This window comes from Metarhizium acridum (assembly GCF_019434415.1).
Source record: "Metarhizium acridum strain ARSEF 324 chromosome Unknown scaffold_31, whole genome shotgun sequence".
NCBI lineage: Eukaryota > Fungi > Ascomycota > Sordariomycetes > Hypocreales > Clavicipitaceae > Metarhizium > Metarhizium acridum.
In genome coordinates, this window is record NW_027094018.1 from 224,539 (window position 1) to 252,092 (window position 27,554).

The 27,554-nt window shown below is 43.8% G+C and overlaps 8 protein-coding genes across 8 annotated transcripts; 7 read left to right on the plus strand and 1 right to left on the minus strand.

The window, feature by feature from the left end:
- Positions 1–662: 662 nt before the first annotated feature.
- Positions 663–2,608, minus strand: J3458_004931 (uncharacterized protein; the record flags this gene model as incomplete). The annotated part of the gene is made up of 3 exons (XM_007810433.2): positions 663–890; positions 951–2,075; positions 2,138–2,608. 3 exons carry the CDS (start codon positions 2,606–2,608, stop codon positions 663–665), a joined length of 1,824 nt encoding a protein of 607 aa, XP_007808624.2.
- Positions 2,609–5,187: 2,579 nt separating this feature from the next.
- J3458_004932 (uncharacterized protein) lies at positions 5,188–6,088 on the plus strand (the record flags this gene model as incomplete). The annotated part of the gene is made up of 3 exons (XM_007810434.2): positions 5,188–5,651; positions 5,710–5,807; positions 5,874–6,088. The coding sequence occupies 3 exons, from the start codon at positions 5,188–5,190 to the stop codon at positions 6,086–6,088; spliced, it is 777 nt and encodes a 258-aa protein (XP_007808625.2).
- Positions 6,089–7,389: 1,301 nt separating this feature from the next.
- On the plus strand, positions 7,390–8,601 carry J3458_004933 (uncharacterized protein; the record flags this gene model as incomplete). Its single annotated transcript, XM_007810435.2, has 1 exon — positions 7,390–8,601. The coding sequence occupies one exon, from the start codon at positions 7,390–7,392 to the stop codon at positions 8,599–8,601; it is 1,212 nt and encodes a 403-aa protein (XP_007808626.2).
- A 1,090-nt stretch (positions 8,602–9,691) lies between these two features.
- Positions 9,692–10,288, plus strand: J3458_004934 (uncharacterized protein; the record flags this gene model as incomplete). The annotated part of the gene is made up of 2 exons (XM_066118504.1): positions 9,692–9,952; positions 10,019–10,288. The coding sequence occupies 2 exons, from the start codon at positions 9,692–9,694 to the stop codon at positions 10,286–10,288; spliced, it is 531 nt and encodes a 176-aa protein (XP_065976024.1).
- Positions 10,289–11,802: 1,514 nt separating this feature from the next.
- J3458_004935 (uncharacterized protein) lies at positions 11,803–13,038 on the plus strand (the record flags this gene model as incomplete). Its single annotated transcript, XM_066118505.1, has 4 exons — positions 11,803–11,960; positions 11,999–12,336; positions 12,394–12,462; positions 12,530–13,038. 4 exons carry the CDS (start codon positions 11,803–11,805, stop codon positions 13,036–13,038), a joined length of 1,074 nt encoding a protein of 357 aa, XP_065976025.1.
- Positions 13,039–15,068: 2,030 nt separating this feature from the next.
- On the plus strand, positions 15,069–18,238 carry J3458_004936 (uncharacterized protein). The gene is made up of 2 exons (XM_007810438.2): positions 15,069–15,442; positions 15,524–18,238. The coding sequence occupies exon 2, from the start codon at positions 15,573–15,575 to the stop codon at positions 17,118–17,120; it is 1,548 nt and encodes a 515-aa protein (XP_007808629.1). The 5' UTR covers positions 15,069–15,442; positions 15,524–15,572; the 3' UTR covers positions 17,121–18,238.
- A 975-nt stretch (positions 18,239–19,213) lies between these two features.
- J3458_004937 (uncharacterized protein) lies at positions 19,214–19,753 on the plus strand (the record flags this gene model as incomplete). The annotated part of the gene is made up of 1 exon (XM_066118506.1): positions 19,214–19,753. The coding sequence occupies one exon, from the start codon at positions 19,214–19,216 to the stop codon at positions 19,751–19,753; it is 540 nt and encodes a 179-aa protein (XP_065976026.1).
- A 342-nt stretch (positions 19,754–20,095) lies between these two features.
- On the plus strand, positions 20,096–21,649 carry J3458_004938 (uncharacterized protein; the record flags this gene model as incomplete). Its single annotated transcript, XM_066118507.1, has 2 exons — positions 20,096–20,917; positions 21,164–21,649. The coding sequence occupies exons 1-2, from the start codon at positions 20,156–20,158 to the stop codon at positions 21,647–21,649; spliced, it is 1,248 nt and encodes a 415-aa protein (XP_065976027.1). The 5' UTR covers positions 20,096–20,155.
- Positions 21,650–27,554: the final 5,905 nt, after the last annotated feature.

Sequence of the window (27,554 nt, forward strand, 5' to 3'; positions counted from 1 at the left end):
CGACATGCCGCCCTCGGTGATGACGACTGACGCCTGCCATGTCCACCCCAAGAACCCTAACCTGAATACGAGACCACAAGTAATCCCACGGTGCCCCGAGTCCAGATGTCCCTCTGTGCCCTGCGTCCTCCCACATTCCGCTGCCTCCACCGAATTGGCTTTGACCGCGACATACATCCATCTACTACCCGTTGCCTGCAAGTAATTCTGACCAGCCATGAACCTGAAGCAGGTCCACAGGACTGCAACATTGAAACTACCCTCTACCCACCCCAGCAAAGACATTGCCGTAGCACATTGTCCATCGAGATCGACGAGGCGAGAGTTGAATAATGCTCGTGATTGCTCTGTAGCGTGACATTTGTAACGCAGTTGTTGGCGTCTGGTGCCGGTTTCTCATGGATATCACGTCTTACCAGAGTAGACACAAGCCCCACCGAGTACACAGGCCGGCACAACAATGCATTCACGTTACTCGCCTCGTAGGAAATAGAGCTCATAACAAACAGAAAAATATCAATTCCCGTGGCGTCCAACTCCAGATATCTGTACGCAAGAGAGAAAACACGAATTTACAGCCAAATATATCGCTCAATGCAAAACTTTCAGACTGACAAATGAGCCAAGTCACGCTCCATACACTGTATACCGCCCCCCATATTTCAAAGCTGCGTCCAATGAAGTCCCTTTGAAGCGGCCGTTCTGTCCTCATCCGTTGGTAGTATTCTGTACTGAACAGCCAGTCGACGACACGTAAAACAGGCCTTCATGAGTGGTCGGAAAATCAGAGCAAAGACCACTACTAGACTGAAACCCGCACCGGCTCCCATAAGCCAAGTCCGCGCCCTGTCGTGGTCAGTCGATGCTTTGGGCCTGTCAATCTTGTACGTCTAGATATATTCGTTAGCACACGCGTGAAGGCACCTCGTAAGATTGGACTATAGGCATACAATCTTCACCCTGGTAGCGTTGGCAGGCTCGCTCGACCCGAGAATATTGCCTCTCGCGTCCAAAGCCACGGCCCTAACGTAGTCTGGATGGGCGGCTTCCAGCAAAAAGTTTGTTTCGAATCCGGACTTGGTCTTCTTTTCAATCACCCTCCATTTTCCAGCGTTTGGATTATCGGTCCCCTGGAGGACCCAGGCCGAGACATCTGTCGCGCCGTTCCAGCTCACGTATGCCCTCCACACCATGCCGTCGTCCTGGGAAATAGCCAAGTCGGGATTCGTCTCGGGGAATGACTGCCAGTCGAACTTGAGTACGCGATATGACTGAACGTCGCCGGTGCCGAATCCGCTCTGTGGACCAAAGTGCGTCTCGCACAAGACTTTGCCGTCGCGCGTGAACTCTGTGAATAGGCCGCTGAAGCCGTATCCAACAAGGACGTTGCCGTTGGGGAGGTTTTGCATGGAGCCCTGTGACGCAGCGGGGACGTGAGTTGGGTTCTTGTACTCGGTGACGAGCCTGACCGTCATGAAGAGTTGGTCGACACCGAGTCGAATGCCTCTGGGGTGAGCATTCTCCAACGGTCCACCGTCGTGGCTATTGTCGAAGAGGGTGATTTCCTTGTAGTCATTGTCCCACCGTGCGTCATGTTGGAAAGCAAAATTGGTCGCCTTGCCACCCGACAAATCCTTGAATACGTTCCCCTTGCCTCCCATGGTCCAAATGATGCTTCCCGTCTTGCCGTCGATATAGAAGATGCTGTTCAAGTATCGGCTCGAGATGAGGTAGTTGCCCTGGGCGTCCTTGTCGATGCTGTTGATATGGAACCAGTCAAATGGGGCGCCGCCAGGTTCGCCCTCTCCGCCAATATCGCGGAATGTGTCTGCAATATTCAGATGCTTACTCGCCCGCCACTCAAACACCAGGTCGCCAGTCTCGATATCAATCTCTTGGATAAGACAGTCCCAGATGGGGCCCGTGTTTTTACCGAGGCTGGACAAGTCCACTTCTTGAACATCGTAGACTGTAATCAGAGCAGTACCTTGTGGTGTGAATCGAAACTCGTGCAAGTCGCCCTTCATGCCGTTGGCTGCATGCAAGCGGCGCGTCATATTGTACGTTTCATCCAGCTGCTGGGAGCATTAGCACTGGGCTCCAGAAAGCTACAGTAATATTGCGCAAGGTAACCAACCATGTAGTAGGAACCGGCGCCGTGGCCTCCTACAGCATCGTTGCCTGCCCAAAAGGTTATATACTTGTGACCTTTGTACTCTTGCGCCATCAGGTTGTAGATCTGCTTATTGTCCCACCCGGAAGTCCAGACCAAATGCCCATTGTGATCGAGAATCGTTGCTTGAGCATGCTGTGCTTGCTCAGCATAGCCACGAGGCGAGAAAAATGTCAACAAGTTTTTCGTGCATCGGCTGTCCTGGCGAACAATGTTTGGCCGAGGGGCAATAAGCTGGATAGACTTGAACTCTTGGACGGGGTATTTGCCAAGGTTACCTTCATCATAGCTCCCAGACGAGACGTATACTGGTTGCTCGGCGTTGGCGGCACAGGCGTGAAGGGATATCACAAGGTTGAGGACCGGAAAGATGGTGGCCACGGTGGTGGCAAAGCCTGCTACATCGCACGAACTTGTCTTCTTGCAGAACCACATCCTAGAGTTGAGGGCACTTGAGGAAGGAATAACTTGTAACACCTGATGCGTCTAGAGGCTGGAGGGAAGAAGGTTTACGGTCGCAATTTTCGAAACTACCACGGGATCATGACCAAAGGAAGAAAAGGCTAAGAGTAAGAGAATGGATCCCCAGATTCATTGATGATGGACACCTAGGACTGTAATATGGAGAGGGAAACGTGATTGATGCTGCTCTCCCGGAAAAGCCAGGCAAGCAAAGAGCAGTAGCTTGCCATGGGAGATGAATTTGGAGAATCAACAGGTACAATGGATCATGTGCAGTACGCGCAAGATGCTCACCACGTCAGCCTTGTCCAGACTCCAATGTACAAGAAGGTACCTCGGCTGTACGTATCTGCCAACTATCGTGTCAACTAAAGCCAGCCACAGAAGCCGGCGTTCAAGAACCGGTAAGGATTGAATGTGAAGCGGCCACAAAAAGGTGGGGACAGGGTGTGCGAAAACGGGCTGCCGATCGCCACGTCCGTGTTCGCCAAGTCCAACGTCTCCACGAGCAAGCCGTAGTTTGGTCTTGGTCATTACCATCGACCTGTGTTGAAATCGATATGGTCTTCTTTCTCATGCGAAGGGGCCGGATAGGAGATGGACCAAGCATACACGAGATTCGCTCTCAAACACTAGTGTATATTCCTGGTCAAGTACGGAGGCACTTAGTTTCTGTAAGCCGAATAACTGCGGATCAATTGGTAGATGCCACCCGATGTCGTTTAGGCCCCCGACTAGAGTGTAAAAACGGGTACCCGTGGGCACCCGTAGGTATCTAAGTTTTTCTTGGGTTATTCGTGGGCTACCCGTTTTATTATGTAGGTAATTTAAGTATACTACGAGTAATCTAATATAAAGATAAGTACCTTATAAATACCTATAAACGTATAATAATATAATATAATAATATAAATTAATTTTTTTGAATTAATTATAATAATTAATAATAATAATTAATATTAACTCTTTAATATTTAATTATATTTATAATAAGTTTTAAGTTTAAAGTATAAAGTAAGTTATATAAGTTTTATTTAAGTACTTAAAAACACTTAATATTCTTAATAAATAATTATAAGTACTTTATTTTCTCTTATAAATTTATTTAAGTCTTTTTTCTTACCTATACCTACTTAAAGCCCAGGGGTAAGCAACCCACACGGGTACCCGTGGACCTTTTACACCCTACCCCCGACTGGCGAAGCCACGTGGTGGCTAATAGCAAGGGACCCAGGGCAGCAGGAGCCGACCCTTCGAATGAGAAGCTGTGAGTGGACATTTGCTCTTCTCGGATAGAGCTCCATTTAGACCAGCACATCTTGATCTATCCTGATGTGTTCACTTCACACCTCCCTTCCCCTGCAAGAGGCTCAAATCGAACGCGCCACTGACAACCCTTGGTCTCGTGCTACGTAAAACACCAGCAGAGGCTCCATGGTCCCCAATTCGGCGGTGGCTGGCAATCGAAAGAAGCATACGTAACCACCAAGTGAAACCCTTTGGTAAAATCTATTTTAGGCTCCTTCACAGCGGCCTTGATTCCAATGCGTTCGCGTCGTGCAGAGGGGCTAAGCTATCGTGTCCGCGTCATGTCAACAGCCGTCAAGTTTCTGGGGTATTCCTGCTCGCACAAGCTTCTTTCTGGTACCGACCAATAAGGCGCAGCATCGCATTTTGCGTGCGCTTTTGGCCTTGGTAGTTAGTTATATCCTTGGCGCGTACACCACATTCAACATTGCCCTTGTGCAATAACTTGCCTCCGTTGCTGACGTAGTCGAAAGGAGCCACTGGCCGCGGCTCACACATGCGCTGGTGCTCAGCTTATCAACCAGCTCTTCCGGCTCGCCATCCCTCATACCTTGATATGTCAACACCTCTATTTTATTTTGTAACCGATTAGACGCGCAAGCAAGCCTATACGTCAAACGCTCCTTTCATTTCGGCAGTGTTGTGCCTTCGACCTCCTCTTACTGCCAAGACACCAACACTCCGAGGCTTCCGACTTGCGGCTGACGACGAGGCCTCAATAGCCGTGCGCATCGGACGGATTCAATTTTCTCGTTGTAAAGTATATGCCTTCCGATGAATTTCCTTTAGGCCCTCTTTTTTTAGCGTCTGGAAGCTACAGTGTGGTGCCGATTCGGCGAGCCTCCGGGATCCGTTTCCAAAATCAAGGCGGTTGAATCAAAGCCTGCGAGAACAGTTGGGCGCGAACTTGACCTCGAACGGACCCCCGACGTTGAAGCCTCAATCTGAATGACCGGATGGTTGATGAAAATCTAACTTTATCACCCCCCCCCCCTTTCCCCCCCTTTTTGGTCATCAACCTACTTCCGTATTACCTCCTTGAATGATCTAAGGCCTATACCCTTTCATATCCCAATAACAAAATTTCGTGAGGATATAAACATACCTTGGCTAAATTGGCATTGCAAAAACCAATGTACTAGGTTACGGTGGGCCGACACAGATGGTTACGTTGGTCAGACTAAACCACCAAGGCAAGGACCTGCGACAAACAATTTCCTCAAGCCTGGGGCACGTCTGCAAACATGGTAGACGTTGAGAAGATTCGGGCATATCCTACCGCCCCGTCTGCCTCCTATAAAGAGAGGGAACAGGACCAGCCGAAGGAGGTGATTAGCTGGCGTGCCGTGCCACGAAAAGACCAGCTTCTTATTCTCTTCATATCTCGTTTCGTCGACTTCTTCCAGGTGGCTTCATTACAGGCATACATCTTCTTCCAGCTCAAACACTTTGACGACCGGCTCTCAGACGCAGAGATATCGAAACAGGCCGGCATACTGCAGGGTTGTTTTACTGGTGCTCAAGTTCTCACTGCAGTCCTCTGGGGGAAGGCCGCGGACGCCAGTTGGTGTGGCCGTAAGCGCGTGCTTCTCATCGGCCTTGCTGGTACAGCTGTATCATGCGTAGGATATGGATTCTCAACTTCATTTTATGAAGCAGCATTGTGGAGAGCCTTGGGCGGCGCCATCAATGGTACTGTCGGCATCACGTAAGTACTGTGGTCTTGATCTATCCAGGCAGTCTGCTTATTTCTGCAAGATTAGTAGGACCATGATCGCAGAAATAACCGTAGAGAAGAGATACCGATCCCTGGCATTTCTGATCTTACCAATGAGCTTCAATGTAGCAGGCATTATCGGCCCAAGTAAGAATGCATCCTTGGGAACACCTAGATGTGTAGCATTGAAGTGGTTACTGATACATGTGGCAGTCCTTGGGGGTCTGCTCGCAAATCCGATTGAGACCTTTCCTCGGTTATTTGGCGAAGCAGCGATATTTGAATCGCAGTGGATGTATCAGAATCCGTATGCCTTGCCTAGTATTGTTAACGCCCTTCTTTTGGCCATGTCAGCCATTGTAACATATCTATTTCTCGAAGAGGCGAGTGACCGTATATTGGAGTCCGGCGATATTTATGGGAGCTAACAGACGTGAAGACTTTGAGCAACAGGAGCAGACAGCTCGATTTTGGCTTGTATCTAGGCAACATGATCAAGTCAAAGATCTTCGAGCATGCCAGAAAGCAGTTTTATCATCCCCTGCGGCAAGGCGAGGACATGTCCATAGCTACACAACGTGTAGAAATGTACAGCAGACAGAAGACAATGGGAAAATTGTCATTTAACCAACTCTGGACTCGAAATGTTGTATTTACCCTGCTCACGAGTGCCCTATACGATTTTCACCTCGGTTCCTTTGCCAATATTTGGTCCTTGTTTCTGTCAACTCCTAGATATCAAACGTCGAGCCACTCGATTCAAAAACGATCGTTGCCTCTCCTATTCACTGGGGGCCTGGGTATGTCAGCAGCAACAGTGGGGTTGGCCACCTCGATTCTGGGCGTTCTGGGGATGGTCATCCAGATATTTTGCTACCCACCCATTCAAACTCGCCTGGGAACACTGCGGTCATTTCGGTGGTTTCTTTTCCTGTTTCCAGTAGCTTACTTTATAACTCCATATATATCGATTCTTCCGTCGTCAACGGAGCCACCAGAGCCTTCCAGTGGCGCGTATGTATGGGCGGGTCTGACCGTGGTTCTGCTTCTGCACACCACGGCACGTTCATTCACTTTGCCGGCCAGCATTATCTTATTGAACAATTGCAGTCCGCATCCTAGCGTCCTGGGGACCATCCACGGCCTGGGACAAAGCGTCTCGGCCGGCTTCAGAACCGTAGGACCCGTGGTCGGAGGGCGGTGGTATGGATTTGGGCTGGACATTGGAATGGTCGCCTGGGGTTGGTGGGGAACAGCTGCCGTATCGATATTTGCATGTTTGACGGCGTTGGGGATGCACGATGGAAACGGACATGAGATATTTCTGGATGGCGAAATGGATGACAGACGTTGAGAGGCCCTGTGAACTACTTAGGTACACGTCAGAAGAGAATGAGAGTGCATTCTCACACAATGTCACGCGTTACTAGCTGCCAAGTGTATGCCAGCCGTCTACGAATTTGCGCAGCTGGTGACTAGACAAACGGAATCTGTGAACAATTCATGCATGCCCTGCTTGCGGTGACAGTCTTGCTGCCAATGTGAAAAATTGAAAAAATTGCCTTCTATTACGTTCCCCTGAACCTATCCTCTAATTTCCCGTCCACACAAGCCAATAACCCAGCGACCACCTACGAATAATTTACATTCTGCTGCCTGCTTAAGTGCTTGAACAACTACCAACGAAAGCGCCTGCTTTTCTCGGTTTTTTAACATGGAAGACACAACTATGGTTCGTGTGACGACTGAGGCAGGAGACCCGGACTGCCCAGATGCTCCTTCCAGTTTAAGCGACGGCAACGAGATGCAGGAGTCGGACTTGATGTTCAAGCTGGGACTCGTGGAAGATTGCCAAACCGAGCCCGACTATGACAACCAGGCAGAAATCCTTTCCTCAGAACTGGATGGCGAAAATACGACACCGGAGATGCAACAAATTGAGCCTGGTCATGCCACTACTCCCATCGACCCCATCCCAAGAAGCACCGTTGATACAGGGTTCGAGATGGATGAAGATGACTACGAAGCTCTGCGGCTCTCTTTGGGAATACCTAAGCAATCGGAGGGGTTTTTGAACCCAAGAAAAACCCCAACTGCCATTCCAAGCCCGGCCACGCCCGGAACACAGATCGCACGAGAATCTCAAATTGCTGACAGGCATCTGGCATCTCCGATTCAGCTCCATTCTCGACGTCGTCTGCTGACAAGCCGTAGTACATCGCCAAGCGAGGCACGGAATGTGTCCGATAGATTCCCTAGGCGGCCCCGAAAGCCTGCGTACCAGTTGCTCGAGCAGGAGGCTGCCTCGATCTTGGGCGATTGGGACCCGCGCAAGAATAAGCTCACCTCGGACATGAATGATGTGTCCCACGACGAAAAGAAACCACAAGTGGCAAGCAAGGCCTCTTCAAACCCGCAGCAAAAGCGCACACGATCTGGGATTCAAAGCACCTTATCCACCGCGAACTGGACTGTGGCCCCCAAAGACCGGCTTGAGGTGGTGCTACGGCCTAAACGAAGGACTTGGCTCGCTGCATATAAAGATGTCGATGGCATGAGCAAGAGTGCCGCCGAACAGCCAAGAAGAGGTGGTCATCATGGAACAGGTCGACGAAGCGTTTTGTCAAGCACACAAACTCAGGCTACCAGCCAGGTTGAGAAGAAGAACGCCGTTATATCCAAGAACACTTCAAGTGGCAGACCTAAGAATGCGAAGCGCAGAGTCATCGGTGACAGGGTTGGCGTTATCGGGGTGAGACGAAGTCAGAGAACGAATGCCGGTAATCTCGACTCGGCCAAACATACAACCACTTCTGGCGGCGTTGAGCCAACTAGGAAGGGTGTAGTTGAACCTGGTTCTCGACGGGGCAGATCATCGGGTCTACCAAAGCGAAGAGGCCGGCCACCAACCCGCGCCAGGATGTCAAACAGACGGAAGTAGTATGGACGAATTCGATAAAAGTGGAGGACATAGCCCTAGAAAAATGAAGCATATGGCTAGGAGTTCAAGGGGGCTCATCCTGGGAGGAGGGGTTCTTGTCCAACCACCTGTGTTGAACGGCTGGAACGCCCCGGACCTCACTTAAATTTCCGAAGCATAGGAGTATTGGGGATAAAAGAGCTGAGAATGAATTGGTTCAAGACATGATGTTTCTTGTCCCGGGGGCTTAAGCTGGTGGTGATGAGGGTTTTCCAAAGCAGCCGTGGGTGGCTTGGTAAGGGCGCCGTTGATCACGCATCAGGCGTTATACCAGGACGGCCAGGAGTCGACAGTATTCTTTCCATTGTTGTTGTATATGATTAGCTCGCAAACGATTGGCAGACCCTCAGAACTGGTTCAGAAGGACAAGATGTCAACAGACAGAACTTTAAACACTCTGCTATTCTTTTCCGCATTATCATAGAATGGTTACCAAAATACCAAATTTGGAGAAGTTTGGGATCCCCAAGTCGCTGGGTCTTCTTTCTGATGAGCCACCTCTAAAACGATTTTCCAACCTTTACTTTGATCCCTGGGATAAGATTACTGCCACATTACCGGATGATGTAAAATCGCACAAAATAACGGAGAATATGCCGCTTACCAATTTTAAAAAGCTCCGAGCTGGTGGCAGAGTTAAAATATCGGTGACCATACGTGGTATTGACATTCATGATCCACGGGTATACATGGGGCGGATCTTCGGATGGAAAGCCGTTGGACAAGATTCCATCACGACTTACATAGCTGTTTCCTGGCTGTCTGTGATCACCTGGGTCTACAACCTGTATTGAGCTATGCGGGACTCTGCCTGTGGAACTGGGCAGCAACTGGCCATAATGAAAATGCACTCGATCCGTTTCCCCATCTTACACAGATGAAGTCAATGACTAGTGTTCGCAGGGACACGAGGCGAGGATGCGTCTTACCACGTCCCCGTACTGGTTAAAGCAGAAGGCGGTCCGATAGTGTCAAAGTCTTGGCAGCTGAGGATGCAAATCCTTCGTTTGTGATCAAGGCCTTGAACGATGCTGCAGATACCTTTGTGCGCATGGGAGCTCATCTACCCAAGCTGTACTCGGTGCTAGATGCCAACAGCTTCTATCATGGGCTCCGGCCGTTTTTCGGTGCCGGAAGCGGCAATGAAGATACGGGTTTGCCTCGCAATCGCCTTCCAAAGAGCGATAGATCTGAGCTGCGAGTCAAATGTATCGCGGCAACGGCAAGACAGAGCGCCCTGTTCCAGTTTTTGGACCTTGTGCTGGGCGTAGAGCACGAGAAGCCCAAAGGCGCAAAGGAGACCTTCGTCCCAGTAAGTAATGTCTTTGAAGTCAGCCGCCATCTTCAACCATGTGCATGCAGCTGACGTGCGTTGCAGGAGATGCGGGCCTATATGCCACGACAAAATGGGGGGTTTCTGAATCTCGTGTCGAAGTTGACGTCGCTTCGGGGGTTTGTCCTAAACATCCGGCAGAACCAAGAATTGGTCGATGCACATGACAACTCTATGAACCAGCTCCATCTCTGGTGTGTCAAGCGCAAGGCTGTTGTCTCCAAGTCTACCGTCCACCCTGCGCGACAGGCAGCAGGACAAGCCGTCAACGGTCAAAAAAGGACACGAGAACACAGACAAGGGCCTCGGCAATGATGATGGCGAGGGCTTTGCGGGACTGGAGGACCGGCATTGATACCATTTCTCAGGCAGACGAAACTCTGGGTTCGAGCGGCTCCGCTTGATGGGCTTGTATATTTACGATGCCGAATGGAATGGGGGGACAGATGCCCGAGGGGAAGAACAGGCTGCCACATTTGGCAGGTTTCAAGGCAGACCAGCATCCGGCATGGAGCAAATGGGGGGATTGACATGCCGCAAATGCAATAGGCAAGTGAACAGACCTTTGTCTCAATATACAGTAGAAGATCGTACTGCAGGTGACTTGAAGTACATCGAAGGCCGCTCGTTCAACCAGTCATGGTGAGGCTGAAAGACTCACTCCCAAGATCTATGGGCAAGCCGTCCAGGCAACAGCAATTTATTGCCCACTGGAAATGATGGAAAGTAGAAAAACACCTTGACCTGGGACTTTGGCTGCCTTGCGAGTGTTTGGTCCAGCTGAGGCGCCATCAGTCTGCCTAGGCCTCTCATCCACCTGATGGTGGCTTGGAAATGGGCCAAAACGGCCTCAAACTGCGGCTTCTGTCTCCCGATGAATGCCTGCCAAGCTACGGTTTAGTGGACCACCTTGCTCGAAGATCGTCGTCCTGGGAAGTCTGGGGAGAAGTGACGAGGTATGAGATCTATGTCAAAGAACAGGGTAGAAAGTCCTACATGGTACGAACATATGGTATCGTAGTACGGCAGCGGCTAGACTGGCCTGGGATTGCGCATTATATCAAGGACCTTGGCAAAGTCGTGATGGAGAAGAGTATTTGCTTCACACTAAGCAGCTCGTTCGGTACATTGGATAATTTTCTTTCTCTTCAAGTGCCGCCATCTAACCTGGGATAACTTGTGAAATTCGGCCATCATGGGGCTACGCGACAGGCTTTCCGCAACACGGGTTGTACCGCTTTATTCCAAGTCAAGCAGCAATCAAGCCCATGATTCTCAGGCACCGCCCCCCGACGCCGCCGTGAAAACCTTCTTTGAAGGTCCCAAACCGGTCCCTGGATCCTACATCCGGGTGAACAAGCCACCGAAGCAACTGTCCAGCTCTGTGGCAAGGGAGTGTGACGCTGTGGCAATTATGGTCTCCATAATCAACGACCGGGGAAAGCCCAGGTGCCATGTATTGGGGGAATTTATCCGTTAAAGTACCGTTCCGTCGACGTTCAGAATCCAGCACTTGTCGAACCGCTGAAGCGAATCTTGAGAGACATGATGGGGTCCTGGCTGGACACAGAGTACAAGCTCACATTCACCGAGCCACTCCCAGATTTATGGTTTTGTCAAGAGGAGATTGCCAACCTCGCAATGGCTGCGGAGAATGCGGACGCCTTGAAGCCGTACCTGCAGCTCCTATTAACCATTATGAATGAAATGTTCGCTGAGCTCAGGTTCGTGTACAAAAAGATCCAGAAGGCTGCTTGGTAGACTTCAAAAGCGCATGGACGCTGTTTCCGCGAAATTGTCCAGTTTACAGCTTCGCACTCAACGCCGACATGCTCTGCAAGGTCGAGAGTGTGGAATGCAAGACTGTGAAGCAGGTTCAGAACCTTGTTGCTACGGCCAAGATCCTCAACTTCAACGGCTTCGAGTTTGCCTGGCAGACCATCAGCCTGGGAATTCCCGCATTCAAAGACGGGAAGCCGATTTCCGAGTTGCAATTCTACCCGTTGAGCTTCCATAAGACATCAGCAAGCCTAATGTTCAAGGGCGCATCCTAGTCGATGTTGTCGGATATCACAAGTATCACTCCACAAAAGGTCTACGAGAGTATGAGGATCCAAGCATTGAGCGGGCAAAGGCTGCGAGGCGCAGTGCCAGGGCTGCCGGTGAGGATGTCAACTTCAACGTACATGACCATGGAAATAGCCAAGAAGCGGTGCCGGATGAGCAGACGACTGCCGTTAAGAGGCGACGGCTTACTGATGCCGAGATACTGGAGAATAAGAGCTTTGTGCTCGAGAAGCACGAGGACCTGGCGTACGTATCCGGACTGACTGGCGGATATGCACTAAAGAATAAGCTTTGGAGTGAGTGCAATGAACCAATGAACCACAGTAAGCTCAAGAAGCTAACCTATTACACAGTGAACTTTTATCTCGAAGACATAGAGCCTACGGTATGGAATGACAAAGCCTACGAGCACTTGGTGTCTGGTACGACCCCAGCAGAAAGACTTGGTGCTGACTTTCGTTGAGAGTCACGGCCGCACACCCACACTAGATAGCTCCAGCTCCATATCTGGCACAAGTGTAACCGCCTCGCCGCTTTTAGTAGGCAATGTTATTGTTGGAAAGGGACAAGGTCTTATTGTTCTCCTATCAGGGCCTCCTGGTACGGGTAAGACGCTGACAGCAGAAGCCGTCGCGGACCATACCCATCGTCCTCTTTTCCACCTGCAAGCGGAGGATTTCGGAACCAGCGCTGCAAGTCTGGGCGAGAAGCTCAAAAGGGTCTTTAAAATGGCCACGGACCGGAACGCCGTGATTCTTCTAGACGAGGCAGGTGTCTTTATGACATGCAGAAATCCAGGCGACATTGTTCGCAACGAGCTCGTTAGCATTTTTCTCTCAGAACTCGAGTATTTCCAGGGCATCATCTTCCTGACAACCAATCTGTACGAGACTATTGACACTGCTTTCCGCAGCCGAGTCCGTCTGCACCTGCTCTTCCCGGCTCTGAGCAAAGAGGCCAGGGAGAAGGAATGGCGGCGCTTCTTGCCGATGAGATGACAGAAGAAAATACGGATTCCTTGAAGTTCATAGACCACCAGGACATACAGGTGCTGAGCTTATGGGAGTTGAATGGGCCAGAGATGGCAAGGAGTTGGTGTCATCACAAGGGTTATGTCATGACATTGGAGAGAATGGAGAGCGGCATCAAGGTTACAAACCCGCAGGCGGGAAAGAGTAGCTCGGAGGATGACTATGGCGATCTGTATGAGTGAGCATTGTTCAACTGCCCCGCGTTCGAGACTTGATTCGTCAAATATGGAGATTACCGACAGCTCTCAGGGGTGTCTGTGGAAATAACGACAGCAAGACGCCACTTACTGAAATATTGCCGGTCGTTGGTCCAGACCTCCCCAGACCGGGTGCCACCTGTCTTGCATGGCCATCGACACAACCAGCATACTGTAAGAAGATTGTCCAGGGAAACAGAAATTGGAAGTGACAGCTTTGATAGTGCAAATCTTGCTGCCGAGTACGGAGTAGGTTGGGGTCTATTCTGCAGCCGAGCGTTGGATATACTCATGCAATGTCACGCTACCTCGTCGTATTGCAGGAACCAAGGGTGCTCAGGTGCGTCAAACCAAGCGCATTTTAATTCAGCATGCCCCCGAGACATATCTCTGCGCTATTACGGAGTATAGGAAACCATACTACGGGCAACCATAGGCACTGAAGAGCACACAGTCCACAGCCCACCACTTTGACCCGAGATGACGGGGACCACCTACTCCTTGTGTTATCTGATGGGGCCAGAACCTGACAAAATGGCCAGACTTCAGCTCTTGCAGCCGTGGTGCTACAGGGCTGAGTCAATTGATACGTCGATTTATGCATGTATTCAATTTTGTTCCAGCCGCATCTACAAAGTTGCATGGTAAACACGGAGGGGGTGTTATTCTCAGGTAGCTTAAATTTGCACTCTGACAGGAGTTGGCAGTTTATGTTGGCGTGAGACACATCGAGACACCACGTTGTGAAAAGGTAATAATAGCCATGATGATTGGACCCTTGGACTAAATGACCGGTACTTTGGTGTACGTTGTGTGGTGTCCCCTGCCACCCAAGGTATAAGCGTCATCTAATTCTATGACAGCGTTTCGCGCCCAAGATGCGAAAACATGCTCCAACAAGCGTATCGCCGTAGATCAAGACGGCAATAACATGATTCCAAGGTTCCTGGGCCAAGGCACCATGACTGCCGCTCCATGCCTTTCCTGCCACTAGAAGCGGCACAAGGCATGACACCAGACGGCGGGCACACAGCGTCGGTAGAGTCATTATGACTTTATGAGGCAGCCATGTTTTCGGAAGTTTGCCGATCGCAAGGATGTCCTGGTAGGAACCTTGGCAAAAGCTTGTGTATTGGGCCAGATGTCACCGATGTGTCGGGTTTGCACCAGAAATTGCCCACCAGGTCGCCCTACTGGGATGAACCGGCCCGTTGAACCCTTTGCCCTGTATATCGATCCTTGAGGTTTGATGAAGCTCCAGCCTGGCATAAAAAGTTTTTCAAGGACCCAGTGTTCTGTGCCGAAAGCCGAAAGCCACCGGGATATACTCCGTACATGGCAGAAGAGTCATCCATGCCCTTTTGCGTCGGTCTGGGCCCGCCTTTTTTCTTTTTCAGATTGACTGGCCGACTCTGGATCGGTCAAGGGTGGCCAAGAAATGGGGCGAGCAAGGCGGGAGGATTCTACCGTGGTGATACTCGTGCTTGCCCAACCTCGCGGAGTTGGTCCAGGTTCATTGAAGAAAAAATTTCTTGATCGGCACAGCCACAGTCAGCCGCGCCAAACGCGTTTCATTCACGTACATGGGGAAAATCCCTCATAAGGTAGTTACGAGATATTGCCTGAAATGGAAATACGTTTTTATGGGCCGGACGACTTTCGTTGTGTTGCAGACTTGCCGGATACCCGTTGGACGGGGCTGAAGAAAAACGTCATTTTCCAGATAAACAATAGGGTTCCATGTGCCGTGACACATGGCCATCCGTCGCCTACATTGTTCTTGTCAAAATCCGAGATCCCCCACGCTGTTAGTCTGCACCGCCCTTTATTCATGTGTCTGCTCTCGCGGAGCCCATCAACTAACTAGGTGTATCGTGGCTATTCTTTCTAGCCCTCAAATCCATACTCAATTCTTAAGACTCCAAGGATCGTGGCCGTAATCGTGCCGCGACATCTCAACGCTGGCGATCTCCACGACAAACTCGAGGCATGTTCACTTGGGCATGACTCTAATCGACGTATCGGAAGAGTACTGGCCGCCTTAGCTTGATTAGATCAGGCTTGATGGAACCCGCGCTTTGAGCGTTGCAGCTATTTTACCCTGGATGTAGGGTATTGACGACGACGACACACCTCCCACCTGGTCGTCCAAGCTTATAACTAGTTTGTAATTTGTATGTTGGGCGGCTCCCCTAGGTCCATCGAACTGACCAAGGAGAGAAGGAAAATGATAGGATTTGAACTAATGCGAGCAGTTTGTAGCTGCTTTTCTCCAAGTTGGCGCCTGCCTCGAACTGTTTCAACATGTTGAGGCAAATCATCAACTGGCTTTCCACCCCTGGAATGAAGGGCGCGATCGAAGACAGGGCCCCGACACAACATGTTCGGCTCAAGTCTGGCGTCACCGATGGGAAGAATATTGCTGTGGTTATTGACTCTAAAGAGTCGGATTCCGAATCTCTTGTGAACATCACCGGGTATGTGACCCAGGCAAAGACCGGCAGACTTGACCGATGGCTCGACGTCCTTGTCACTGCCTCCGGTTCAGAGCCCGTTTTCCTCATCATCGTTGCCGGTCTTTTGGTTTGGGCCTTTACCGGTATTCGCTACGGCGAGGAAGACAATTGGGCCGCTCTGATTTCCGACATTCAAGCCATCATCAGCTACCTGTTTGACTCCCTGCTCATGCGTCAACAGCTGAATGGATACGAGCGCCAGGTACGAGCCGCAGCCAGTCTGACATCTCGCGTCCAGAGCCAAAAGAAAATGATGCGGCAAATCTTGGCCAGTGGTCGATATAAACGCGCCCGTCTCGGGGATTTTCAAACCGCAGAGTCGTCAAAGTTTGGACCAGAGCTTCCCACGGAGAACTGGGCTGGACGGGCTTCCAACTATTTCGCCGCGTTTCTTGGCCACTTTGCTACCATTTGCATGTACTGGGTCTGCATCGCCATCTGGCTTGCCTTTGGGCATTACTGTGGCTGGAGTGACCGATGGCAGCTGTACATCAACTCGGCCACCTCGGCACTCATGGTTTTGATCTTTGCTTTCCTGGCAAATATCCGCGAACGGCACACGGTGTACATCGAACGGTGCCTCAATTCTATATTTGAGGTCGATTCCGAGGTGGAACTGAAGCTTCGCGTCCTCACCGGTGATGCCGAGGAGAACCCTGTCGTGGTCATTCCCGCGCCTCGGGTCAATGGGATCCAGCGTGCCATCTTCTACTACGCGGATGTCATCGGAACACTGGTTGGAATTGCGCTACTCATCATTGTCATGATCGTGTGGATCTGCATTGGCCCTGCTATGAAATGGAGCGACAACTGGTGGCTTCTCATCGGCACCTACGCGGGCCTGGTCGGGCTGGTGGATGGATTTGTCCTCCGGAACGTCCAACAGCGGCTGCACCAGTATGAAGAAGTTGCACTCGAGAGCGCCAAGCTCGAAGATGTAGCCATTTCCGATGAGATGGGCGTACCTCCGCCGGAAAAGGCCGTCGTTGACCTCAACTCCATCAACTATCGGCTCTCCAACTCCATGGGCATCATCTGTGCGCACGAGTTCACCGTCATTCTGGGCGTCGTAGTCGTCATTGGACTCATTATCGGTGCGAGCGCGATGAAATGGACTACTACGGGGCAGCTGCTTTGCAACATCCCGCCTAGCCTCATTGAAACATTCTTCATGATGATTCTCATCACGGGACACAACCTTTCCGAGGCTGCGTGGCGAGCTGACCTTCACAACATGTACTTGTGGCGACTGAGGATGTTGTCGTTTGTTGATCATTTGGAGAGCAGCGAAGACGCGGCCTCCGACAAGACCCCGGATACTGTTGCTTTGGAGTAGACATGTTGCGGTGGCTAGACGGCATGCGCCGATGAGCCAAAGGGATGTCTTGTCTCAAGGACCTATTCCCATTGTTCCATTCTTGTTTTCCCGGGACCGCATGGACTCACAGGGAGCGAAACGGTACCGGGATTTTAGTTTAGGAGTTGAAGAGGATTCATAAGTAGGAGGCTTCCATCTGACTGATTGGTGTCGCAAGGTCGAAGTCGTGCCAGCCGAGTGTATCTGCTGTCACGGACTCGCGCTTCAGTGATGCAGTTAGTCGGGGTTTACTTTCACCGGCTGCAAGCTATCAACCATCATTTGTAGTAGTTGACAAAAAGGAAAAAAAGCTGAGACACGTCAATTGCTTATCCAACAACTGGCCGTTTTGCAGGTTGTGACACCCAGAATCAAGTACACCGCGAACGAAACAACGGCCCGATTAAAGTCAGCAATGGCCTTATCTAACGGCAATTAAGCCTCATCCTGGCAATAGAGTAAAATCCGGCAGCTGAAAGTCCCTGCTATCACTGTTACACGATGCGCGGGTGCTCAGTTTTCTGAAAGTTGGGACGGCGAGTCGCAGATTGGGAGAAACCCTCCCATAAGCCTTCCGTCCTTCCACAGCAGAAACTTGTTCAACATAGTTACCAAGTATGCCAAGTTGGTGCCGTGGCAGGAAGCGTTGTGGACGGTTACACCCATGCGCGGGGCTGAAGCCAATGAAGAATGCATTTTAAATGCCCAAAAGAAGCCGTATCGAGCCCACATTGCTCCAGTCCATGGCTGAATAAAAGCCCTGACCATCTCATCAAATGACCACTGCACCTCAGTGGTGACCCGGCTTGTTGGTTCATGGCTTGGTTGCACATGATTTGTGACGAGGTGAGAGTAGCCCTGTAAGTTGATGGCTGAAATTAACCCGTGCTTTTCAGACAAAGGTGACACATGCGAATTCAGCTGTGTAGATACACCTGCATCCATGCTCGAACAGGGTAGGCTCCCCTTTACGACGTTTATTCTGTTCGGTTATAAGACCACAAGCCAAATAGTTGCCGCAGCATGACAACTATAACACCATGCTTTAAATCAACAGCTGTACTATCGCGACAATAATTTCTTTATTTCGAAAAGGCTGCATATGATTTCCCGTACGGATATCTTATCTCATTTTGGTCTAGTAGCTGGGTACAAGTTGTGAAATGGCTGCTGAATACGTAACTGTCCGTGCTGCCTTGGCCGTGCGGCGTTGTTGGTTCTGTCTGTCACAAAACCAAAGCCCATCTTAAGATGAAGTAGTGCCCGTAGCAGTTCAGAGAACATTGTCTGTGGAGTCGCTGAGACAGAACTGCGAGACACCCGAACTGCAATGCTGATACATGTATGTTGTCATTAGACTACCTTGCAATAAACACCTGGGGGTTCCATGATGATGTGCCACAAAAGGACATTCATCTGTCCCACATTAGGCTATCGGCAACGGCATAGGTTGCCAAGCCGCTGGTGCGTGCGAATAAAGAAGCCCGAGCTTACATGGCACAAGACGAAAGAGACCATAAGTCAGGGGTTGAATTGTATGATCACCGTGATGACAAATGGCCTTGGTAAACAAACCTCGGCGACCGGCCAGGGCTTGTTCGCATTGCTGTCATCAGAGACTTTTTTAAAAAAAGGCAGATGTTGTAGATGAACATTCGATGTATAAATCGTAAATCCATCCGCTCCGGTGAAATCGTCTCCAACTCCGGAGACAGAGAGGAATGCGGACCAACTTGGCATTTGTGCAATACTGCTCAGGCATTAACATGCTGATACTTTTAAGTGGTTATCCTACTGAACTGAAATGATAAAGATGACCAGATGGGCCGATCAGCGTTGAGATTCACAGCGTCAGTGTGATTATCTCTTACCTAGCTCTTCTATGCATCCAACTGGCACTTGTCAAGCTTCTTAGCAGATGTAGAATTGAGCCCAGTGCCGTCATCGGCCGTAGCCTCGGCGAATACGCCGCATTATACGCGGCGAGTGTGATCAGCGCCGGTGACGCTATTTACTTAGTCGGAAAGCGGGCCTCGTCTTTGAATCAGCACTGCAGAAAGGGGACACACGGCATGCTGGTCGTGAAGGCCTCTCGTCAAGAAACAGAGCGTCTACTAAGGGTGGCAGAAAACGACTTCGAAGTAGCTTGTGCCAACCACCCTACCGCTCATGTTGTGGCAGGTCCCAAGGATCAAATGCCTGCTATAATCATTGAAGCCCAAAAAGCTGGATTGGCAACCCTCGAGTTGGATGTCCCGTTTGCCTTCCACTCCAGCCAGGTAGAGCCGATCCTGTCAGAATTTGAAGCGTCGACCGCGCAAGCCGGCGTCATTTTCAGCTCTCCCAAGGTACCCTTCATCTCACCGTTGCTGGGGAGAGTCGTGTCAAAAGGCGAAGAAAGTACTCTCAACATATCGTATCTTGTTCAGGCCAGTCGCTGTCTCGTCGACTTCAGTACGGCCTTGACTGTGGCACAGGTCCACGGCTTGTCTGGCAATGGTGTGATTTGGTTGGAAGTAGGAGCTCACCCTCTTTGTACTTCCATGATTAAACAGACTCTTAGCACCGAAGAACAGGTTCTGAACGTTGAGAGAGAACTTGGGAGGCTGTAAAACCATGGCCAAGTCGGTACAGGCACTATATCTTGCAGGTTTGGACACAGACTGGAATGAATACCATCTCGAGTTCCCGGCAGCGCACCGAGTTCTAGAACTTCCTCGCTACTCATGGGACCTCAAGAACTACTGGATTGACTACAAAGATGACTTTTGCGTGAAAAAGAATATTCGTTTGGGGAAGGCGCAAGGCACGAAACTCGAGGCTGAAGCCAAAATGTACAAGTATATATCCCCTGTGGCGCAGAAGGTCATGGAGGAAATCCACACGCAGAGAAAGTCTTCCATGGTTGTGGAATCAGACATATTCCATCAGAAGCTATTACCAGTTCTACAAGGCCATGCAATCAATGGTTCATTTCTGTGCCCTTCGGTAATACTATTTACTAAATCTGTATTATGCCGGCTCACCAAGTACTGTTATCGGTAGTCACTGTATGCGGAGATTGCCGTTACTCTTGGTGGTTACTCGTACAAGAACGCAAGCTATGCCGAGAAAGTACAGGTTTGGAGTTTTTCAATCTCCCTATCGACCAGCCTCTTATTGCAAAGGACAATGAAACAACCCGCATCTTTCGGCCCACAATAGAAGCGGATTGGAGCTCCAACATACTCAGCTTGGCAATTTCCAGTGTTGCTGCGTCCGGGGAGCAAGCCATTTCCCATTCTACCCTCAATGTCCGAGTTGTTCTCAATCAACGCTGGCTCACAGATTGGAAGCGCAACTCACATCTTGTCATGTCTAGAGTCCAGGCGCTTGAACTAAGCAACAATAGTCAGAAGCTCCGACGGCGCATGGCTTACAAGTTGTTTGCCGCAGTGGTCGACTACAGTGACGCTTTCAAGGGCATGTCTGCAGTTCTGTTAGACACTGATGAGTTGGAAGCAGTTTCGACAGTGCAATTCCAAATCGATTCCCCGGAGAGCAGATTCAGCATTGATGCCAGATGGATTGATAGCTTGGGCCATATTTCGGGCTTCAACATGAATGCCAATGATATCAACCACGGATGGAAAAGGCTTCGTCATACCGAGAAGCTCATGGCATCAAAGACGTATCGAGCCTATTGCAGAATGCAACCTGAAGAGAAGACAACTTTTATCGGCGATGTGTTTGTCCTTGATGTGGATCGAATAGTAGCTATGTACGAAGGAATCAAGGTATGTCAAGCCTCGCCAACCGTTTCCATCGCACTTTGGTCCACCTGTCTCTGTCTTTGCCCTTGACACATTACAATTTGTCGGAATGCAACGTCGGGTTCTCGATCATCTATTGCCTACTAAAAACAGAGCGAGAGACCCAAAGCCAGTCGCAAAGGGGGCTGTTCGGCACGATTCCGGCCTTCACCATTCCGGTAGCAATACTAAGACAAGTGTTTCTCATGAACTCACACCGACCCCAATAAGCCATCCATTACTGCTTCTGGGTTTGGGCCTGTGATGGAGATTATTTGTCAAGAAATTGGAGTCCCGTCTTGCGATCTGGACCCCGAGTCCCAACTTGCCGACTTGGGCATTGACTCGCTGCTTTCTCTAAGCATCACTTCTCGCATTCGACAAGAGCTTGGTCTAAACATTTCTTCAACAGAACTTCTTGAGTGTGAGCTGGTAGGCCAATTACAACACCTAACGGGCAGCGAGTGTAGTGTGGCCTATTCGTCCTCGACAGATTTCGACAACTACTCCAATGGCAGCGAGGGCACCAGTGCAGATGAGAGTGGTATTTCAGCCACCAGCGTGTTATGCAGTTCAGAGACATCAGACGGCGATGCGATCCGAAGCGTGTTGTGGGAGACAATCGCCCGTGAAGAGATCGCACTGACTTCACTGGAAACGGTTGGAAGCGCCTGGTGGGGTCCGAAAGAGTCCATCTATTCGCCGCTGTATGCATGAGCGCTGTAACCCACATCGCTCCATAAGATAATACACACATATCTAGGCTGCTATACCCTTGTATGTAATTTACGTGTAATTAAATGGAAATCATAATCTATTATTATTTTCACGTTTTTTCCACGTTAAGTTATAACTTAATTAAAGGTATTATAATATATAAGGTTTTTAATAGCGTATAATAAGATAATTATAATAAATTTTTCTCCTCTTTAATAATATTATTAAATTTATTAATATAATTAATTAAGCTCTTAAATACTTTTATTAAAGCTATTTCTATTATTTTTTAATTATTAAAATAATTATATTTATCCCTTTTATCTATTATTATAATTATTTTATTATATTAATTAATAATAGTTATAATACCTTTAAAGAAAGCTATTATAAAGGCGCTAATATTAGGCCTTTTTTATTATTTAAGACCTATTAAACCTTTTATAAGGTTTATACCTTTTTATAATAATTTACCTATAAAAACGAAATAAATATTATAAGATTTAATAGTAATTATTATAAGATACTTAATAAAGGCTATTAATTTACGTATATCTTATTTATTTATAATTAAGGCTCTTAAAAGCTATTAGCTTTATTAAAGCTTTAATAAGGGATTTTAATAAGGTAAGTTAATTACTTATTTTAATTATAAGTCTTTTATTATATAAATATAAATTATACTTAAACTTATTAGGTTATTAATTTAACGTATAATTATAATTAATCTTTAAGGCTATAAGTATATTTAATCTATTATTATTACACGTTATAATAGTTAAGCCTATTATTAAAAATTATATAATTTAATACTATAATTACTTATAAAGCCTTTAACTTTTTACGTTTTTAAAGCTTAAAACCCTTTTATTTTATACCTTAAAATATTATTAATAATTATTTTTAACTTTATTAAGAGCTTCTTAAAGGTTATAATAGCTTATAAGCCTTTATTATAACTCTTAAAGCTAAAAATCTAGCTTATAGGTTTAAATATTATAGGAGCTAACTTTAAGCTATAATTTAAACCTTTAATAAATATTTTAAGAGATAAAAGTATTTTCCTAATATTTTAAGAATAAATAACACTTATAAGATTAATTATTATAGTTTTTATCTTACGTAAATAATAGCTATTTTTCATTAAAATATAATTATAAATATTATATTTACTCTTTTATTATTAGTGTAACGGTGGCTTAGGTTCTAAGGCATAGTAGGTCTGTTTCTTAGGAAGTAAGTTAGGTTAAATGCTATAAAGTAGCTTTTAAGTAGTATTATAATAAGGCTATTAAGAGTATAACTCTTAATAGTAAAACTATTACTTAGATTAATTAATAGAGATCTAGATTATCTAGCTATAGGAATACCTTCTCCTTAAGTACTCGTTTATCTCTCTATTATAATCCTAGATTAATTAGCTTAATTATTAATCCCTTTAAACCTTAATTAACTAGCTTAAGGTTTAATTAGTTTAATTCTTCTTAATTAATGTATTTAAATATTAATCTCTTTAATTACCTCTTAAGTTACGTGGCTAGTCACGTGCTCTTACCTTCTTCTTATACCTATAGGTTATGCCTATTTTAGCTAGTACGGTCCTGTCCCGTGTCTTATATAGTATTATTTATAATATTATACCTCTCCTTTATTAGTCTTATTCTTAAGGCTATTAAAATAGGCCGGCTTAAGTGTTATGCGTTTTCTTTCTTTATTATTATATACTATTATATTAATTAATTATGTCTTAAAATAGCGGTTTAAAGCTTTATTTACTTCTTCTCTTCGCTAAAATAACCTTCTTTTTACGATAATTAATAATTCGTTTTTATTCTTTATAAAAGCTTACGCTTACTACGCTTATATAGGACTTTCTTAATATAAAGCCTTTATTTCTAATTTAAGTTATTATATAAAGTGTATAATAGATAAGTAAGGGAATTATAATATTATAGGGGTAACCCCTTAATAGCTTTATAGTATTATAAATTAATATTATAAGCTTAAGAGGGAGCTTAAAGAAGCTAAGAAGCGTGCCTTAACTAAGAATTAAAAGGTCTTACGTTTATAAAAATAAAAGAAATTATAATTTAAGAAAATAATACGTGTAATTACACGTAATATTAATAACGTTAAAGAGTTAAAACGTGTGAAATATAAGAAAGTAGAATAGCTTTAAAAGACTATAAGGGTTCTTTTTACTTCTTTTAAGAATTTAAATCCTATTTTAGTTTATTTCTTAAATACTAAATTTAATATTAAGTTATTAGATAATACTTAAAAGATTAATTAAAATGCGTTTCTTAGGAATAAAACTATTTAAGTAACGTTAAGTAATTCGTAAGATTTTTAGCTAATTTTTAGGTGTTTTTAGAGTTTAAAAATCTCTTTTATTTAATAAGATAATAATAATTCTTTATATCTTCTCGTGCTTTAAGTATTTATTTAACTTTATATTTATTAGTATCTTTTATTATAATATTTATAGTAATTATAAATTTATCTAGTACTTTCTCTAGTAGTAATATATGAAATATAAGATGAATTCTTATTTTATTTAATAATAATAGTTTATAGTTAGTATTTAAGATTTTTCGTTTAATAAGAAATAATTTAATCTTCTTTTAGTTAAGTTTATTATTAGCAGAGCTCTTACGGATATAGTAAATACAAGTGTATTGTGTATTGTATTTTGTATTGTATTGTATTTTCGTGTATTGTATTTAAATACAATACATTACATTCTTAAAATACCTATAAATGTATTATTAGGGAAAAACGCTAGTAAATTTTTTACTTGTATATATAAGGCTAATTATAAGGCTTATAAGAAATATTTTTATATTGTTAAATAGAGCTATTTTAGTCCTTTAAAATGCATTAATTTATATTATTATAAGTTATATAATAAGAGAGTTATTTATATTTTTATTATTTAAAATATATTATTAAAAATTTAAAATATAAAGTTTAAACTTTAAATATATAAATTTTATAAAATTAAATACTTTAAAGCTATTAACGCGTTAATTAATTATACTACTTAATTATTATTATTTTTAAGTCCTTTTTTCTTAATTTATATAGTATTAAACTTAAATTTTTAAGCTTTATTATTTAATATCTTAATAATTATTAAAAATATAATAGTAAATAATATATTATTATAAACCTTAAAATTATATTAATATAATACTATTTTTTATATAATTAATTCTTAATAATATATCTAAAAATATACTATAAAAAGACTTAAGAGTAAATGTTAAATTTAAAAAAATATAAATGCAAGTAACTTTTTAAATATATAACTTATAATATTAATATAAATATCTTTATAAAGCTAAAGTTCTTCTTATTATTATAAAATTCAAAAAAAATATTAAAAGCTTTATTTTATACTAATATAAAGCTATTATGCATCATAAATATCACTATCTTTCTCTTCTTCCCTATTCTTAGTACTATTTACAAATTTAACTTTAGAAATAGCTTTATCACTACCAGAAAAAGCTGAATTTTCATCTGATTCAGATTTTTCTGAATCTAAGCTAGAATAAGAGAATAAATTATAATATTTCTTTGTTTTAACTTGTTTTTCCTTATTTTTAGCCCAGTTTTTTAATAATAAAATTTTTCGAATATTAGAATGCATTAAAGAGGTTCTTCGCTTACTAATCACGTTACCTCCTTGGTTAAAATTCCCTTCTATAGCTCCTAAAGTAGCTGGAATAGCTAAATATTTTCGTGCTATTATTGAAAGAATCGGAAAGGCTTTAATAGAATTAGCCCACCAAATAAATATATCTTCCTATTAAAAGTTAGTGTTTATTTTTATATAATTAAGCTTATAAATGTTAAAAATACCTCATCATCTTCTAAATTAAGCTTATAATAACTAGAAATCTCGTTTTTTCTAGTTTCTTTAATAGCTTTATTTTTTTGCTTAGGAAATAAGTCATTAAATAAACTAGGCTTTAATTTAGGCCTAGGATCTTTATAAGATGTTAATTTCTTAGCTGGTTGTTGTAAATCAATTATTACTCGATTATTTAAATTAGAACTAGAAGAAGAATCTTCTTCTATTTCTATATTTAGAATAAGCTTATTTTTAGGGTCTTTTATATATAATTCATATGTTCTAAGATATAATTAGTTATAAAATATTAAAAAAAAGGTTATTTCTAATAATTATTTATACTTACTCTTGATATTCTGTTTTTAAATCATTTAATAATAAATGTAAAGTAGTTGAATTTATATTAAATCGAGTTTTAACCGTTTCAATATTAAATCTAGGGTCTAATATAGCAGCAAATAAATAAGGCTTCCAAAAACTATAATTACTATTAATATCTTTTGGAAAATAGTAATTTAGTTTCTTTAAACCTATATTTAAAGCTGAAATAAAAGCTCTAGCTAACGGATTATAAGCGGTTTTCTATAAATAAGTTAGAATAGTTATTATTTTAATATAAAAAGTTTAAAAATATAAAAAACTTACGTTTTTAAGCTAACTTTCTTAATCTTTTAATATATTTTCAAGAAGAAAGTATATTTTAAAGATATAAAAAGATACTAAGCTTATAGTATTATAAGCCTGGCTTTGTAATTTCTTTATAGGCTCATTAAAAACCTCTAAAATGCTTGATAAAGTCTCTAAATTAAGCTATTCTTGCGTTGTTAAATTAGCATCTTTAAAAGCTGCTATATTTGTAACGTTTTGTAATAATATAATAGCTTTTTTAAGCATAATAGTCGTATTTATCATTCTAAAAGTTGAATTCCATCTTGTTGCGTTTGCTAAGTTAAGTAAAAATAATTAGTAATAATTATTAATAGTTTTAAATAGATTTTTAAGGTTTTAATAGAAATAAAAGCTATTAAATATATTATATAACTTACCTAATGGTATTTTTGTAATATTATTATTTTTAGCTATAAAGCCCTTAGATTTAGCTTCTTTTAAAGCTTTAATCCATTGAGAATAAAGTTGTTGGTTATTTTTAAGAAGAATTGCTACTTTTTTAACTTTTCCAATAATTCCTATATAATAATTAGCTTAAAATATATATAAATATAATGAAAAAAAACTTAAAATACCTGGAAGTAAATTAGAAAATTGTTTTTGTTTTTCAGAAGATAATTGGTTAAATTCTTCTGTTGAAAAGTATAAAAGCTCGCTATTTTTGTATTTTTCGATATTTTCAGATGTTATTAATTCGGTAATAAACGTAGATATAATATCTTTAGCAATAATATTTAAAATATGAGCTGTACAACGAATATCGAAAGGTTTTAGGTTTTTTTCCGTATAAAAGTTTAAAAAAGAGGTAAGAAAAGTGTTATTATTAGAGCCGTTATCTCTAGTAAAACTATAATTTAAAATAAGTTAATAAAATATCATAAAATATCATAAAGTATCATAAAATAACCTTATAATTAACTTACCTTAATATTTTTTCTAGTTTTATATTATATTCTAATAATAATTGATTAAAACAAAGATTAATAGAACTTCCAGTGTAAGTATTAGGTAAATATTTAAATCCTAAATATAATTAGTTTAAAAAGTTAAATAATAATATAATATATAATAAAAATAATAAACTAACCAATTAAATAGTATTCTAAATCAAATTTAGAGTTTAGCCAGTTAGCTATAACTCCTAAATAAGATTTAGAATTAATAGAAGTCTAAATATTAAGTTAAATAGATATATAACCTAATTTATTAACTTGATTTTGAATTATATTAAGTATATTCTTCTTCATTTTTAGATATAAAATATCTATATGAGAAAGTATATTTTAATAGTGAAAAAAGCTCGTATCTTAACTAAAATAAGTTAATATTATTAAATATATATTATATTATTAAATATATATTATATTATTAAATATA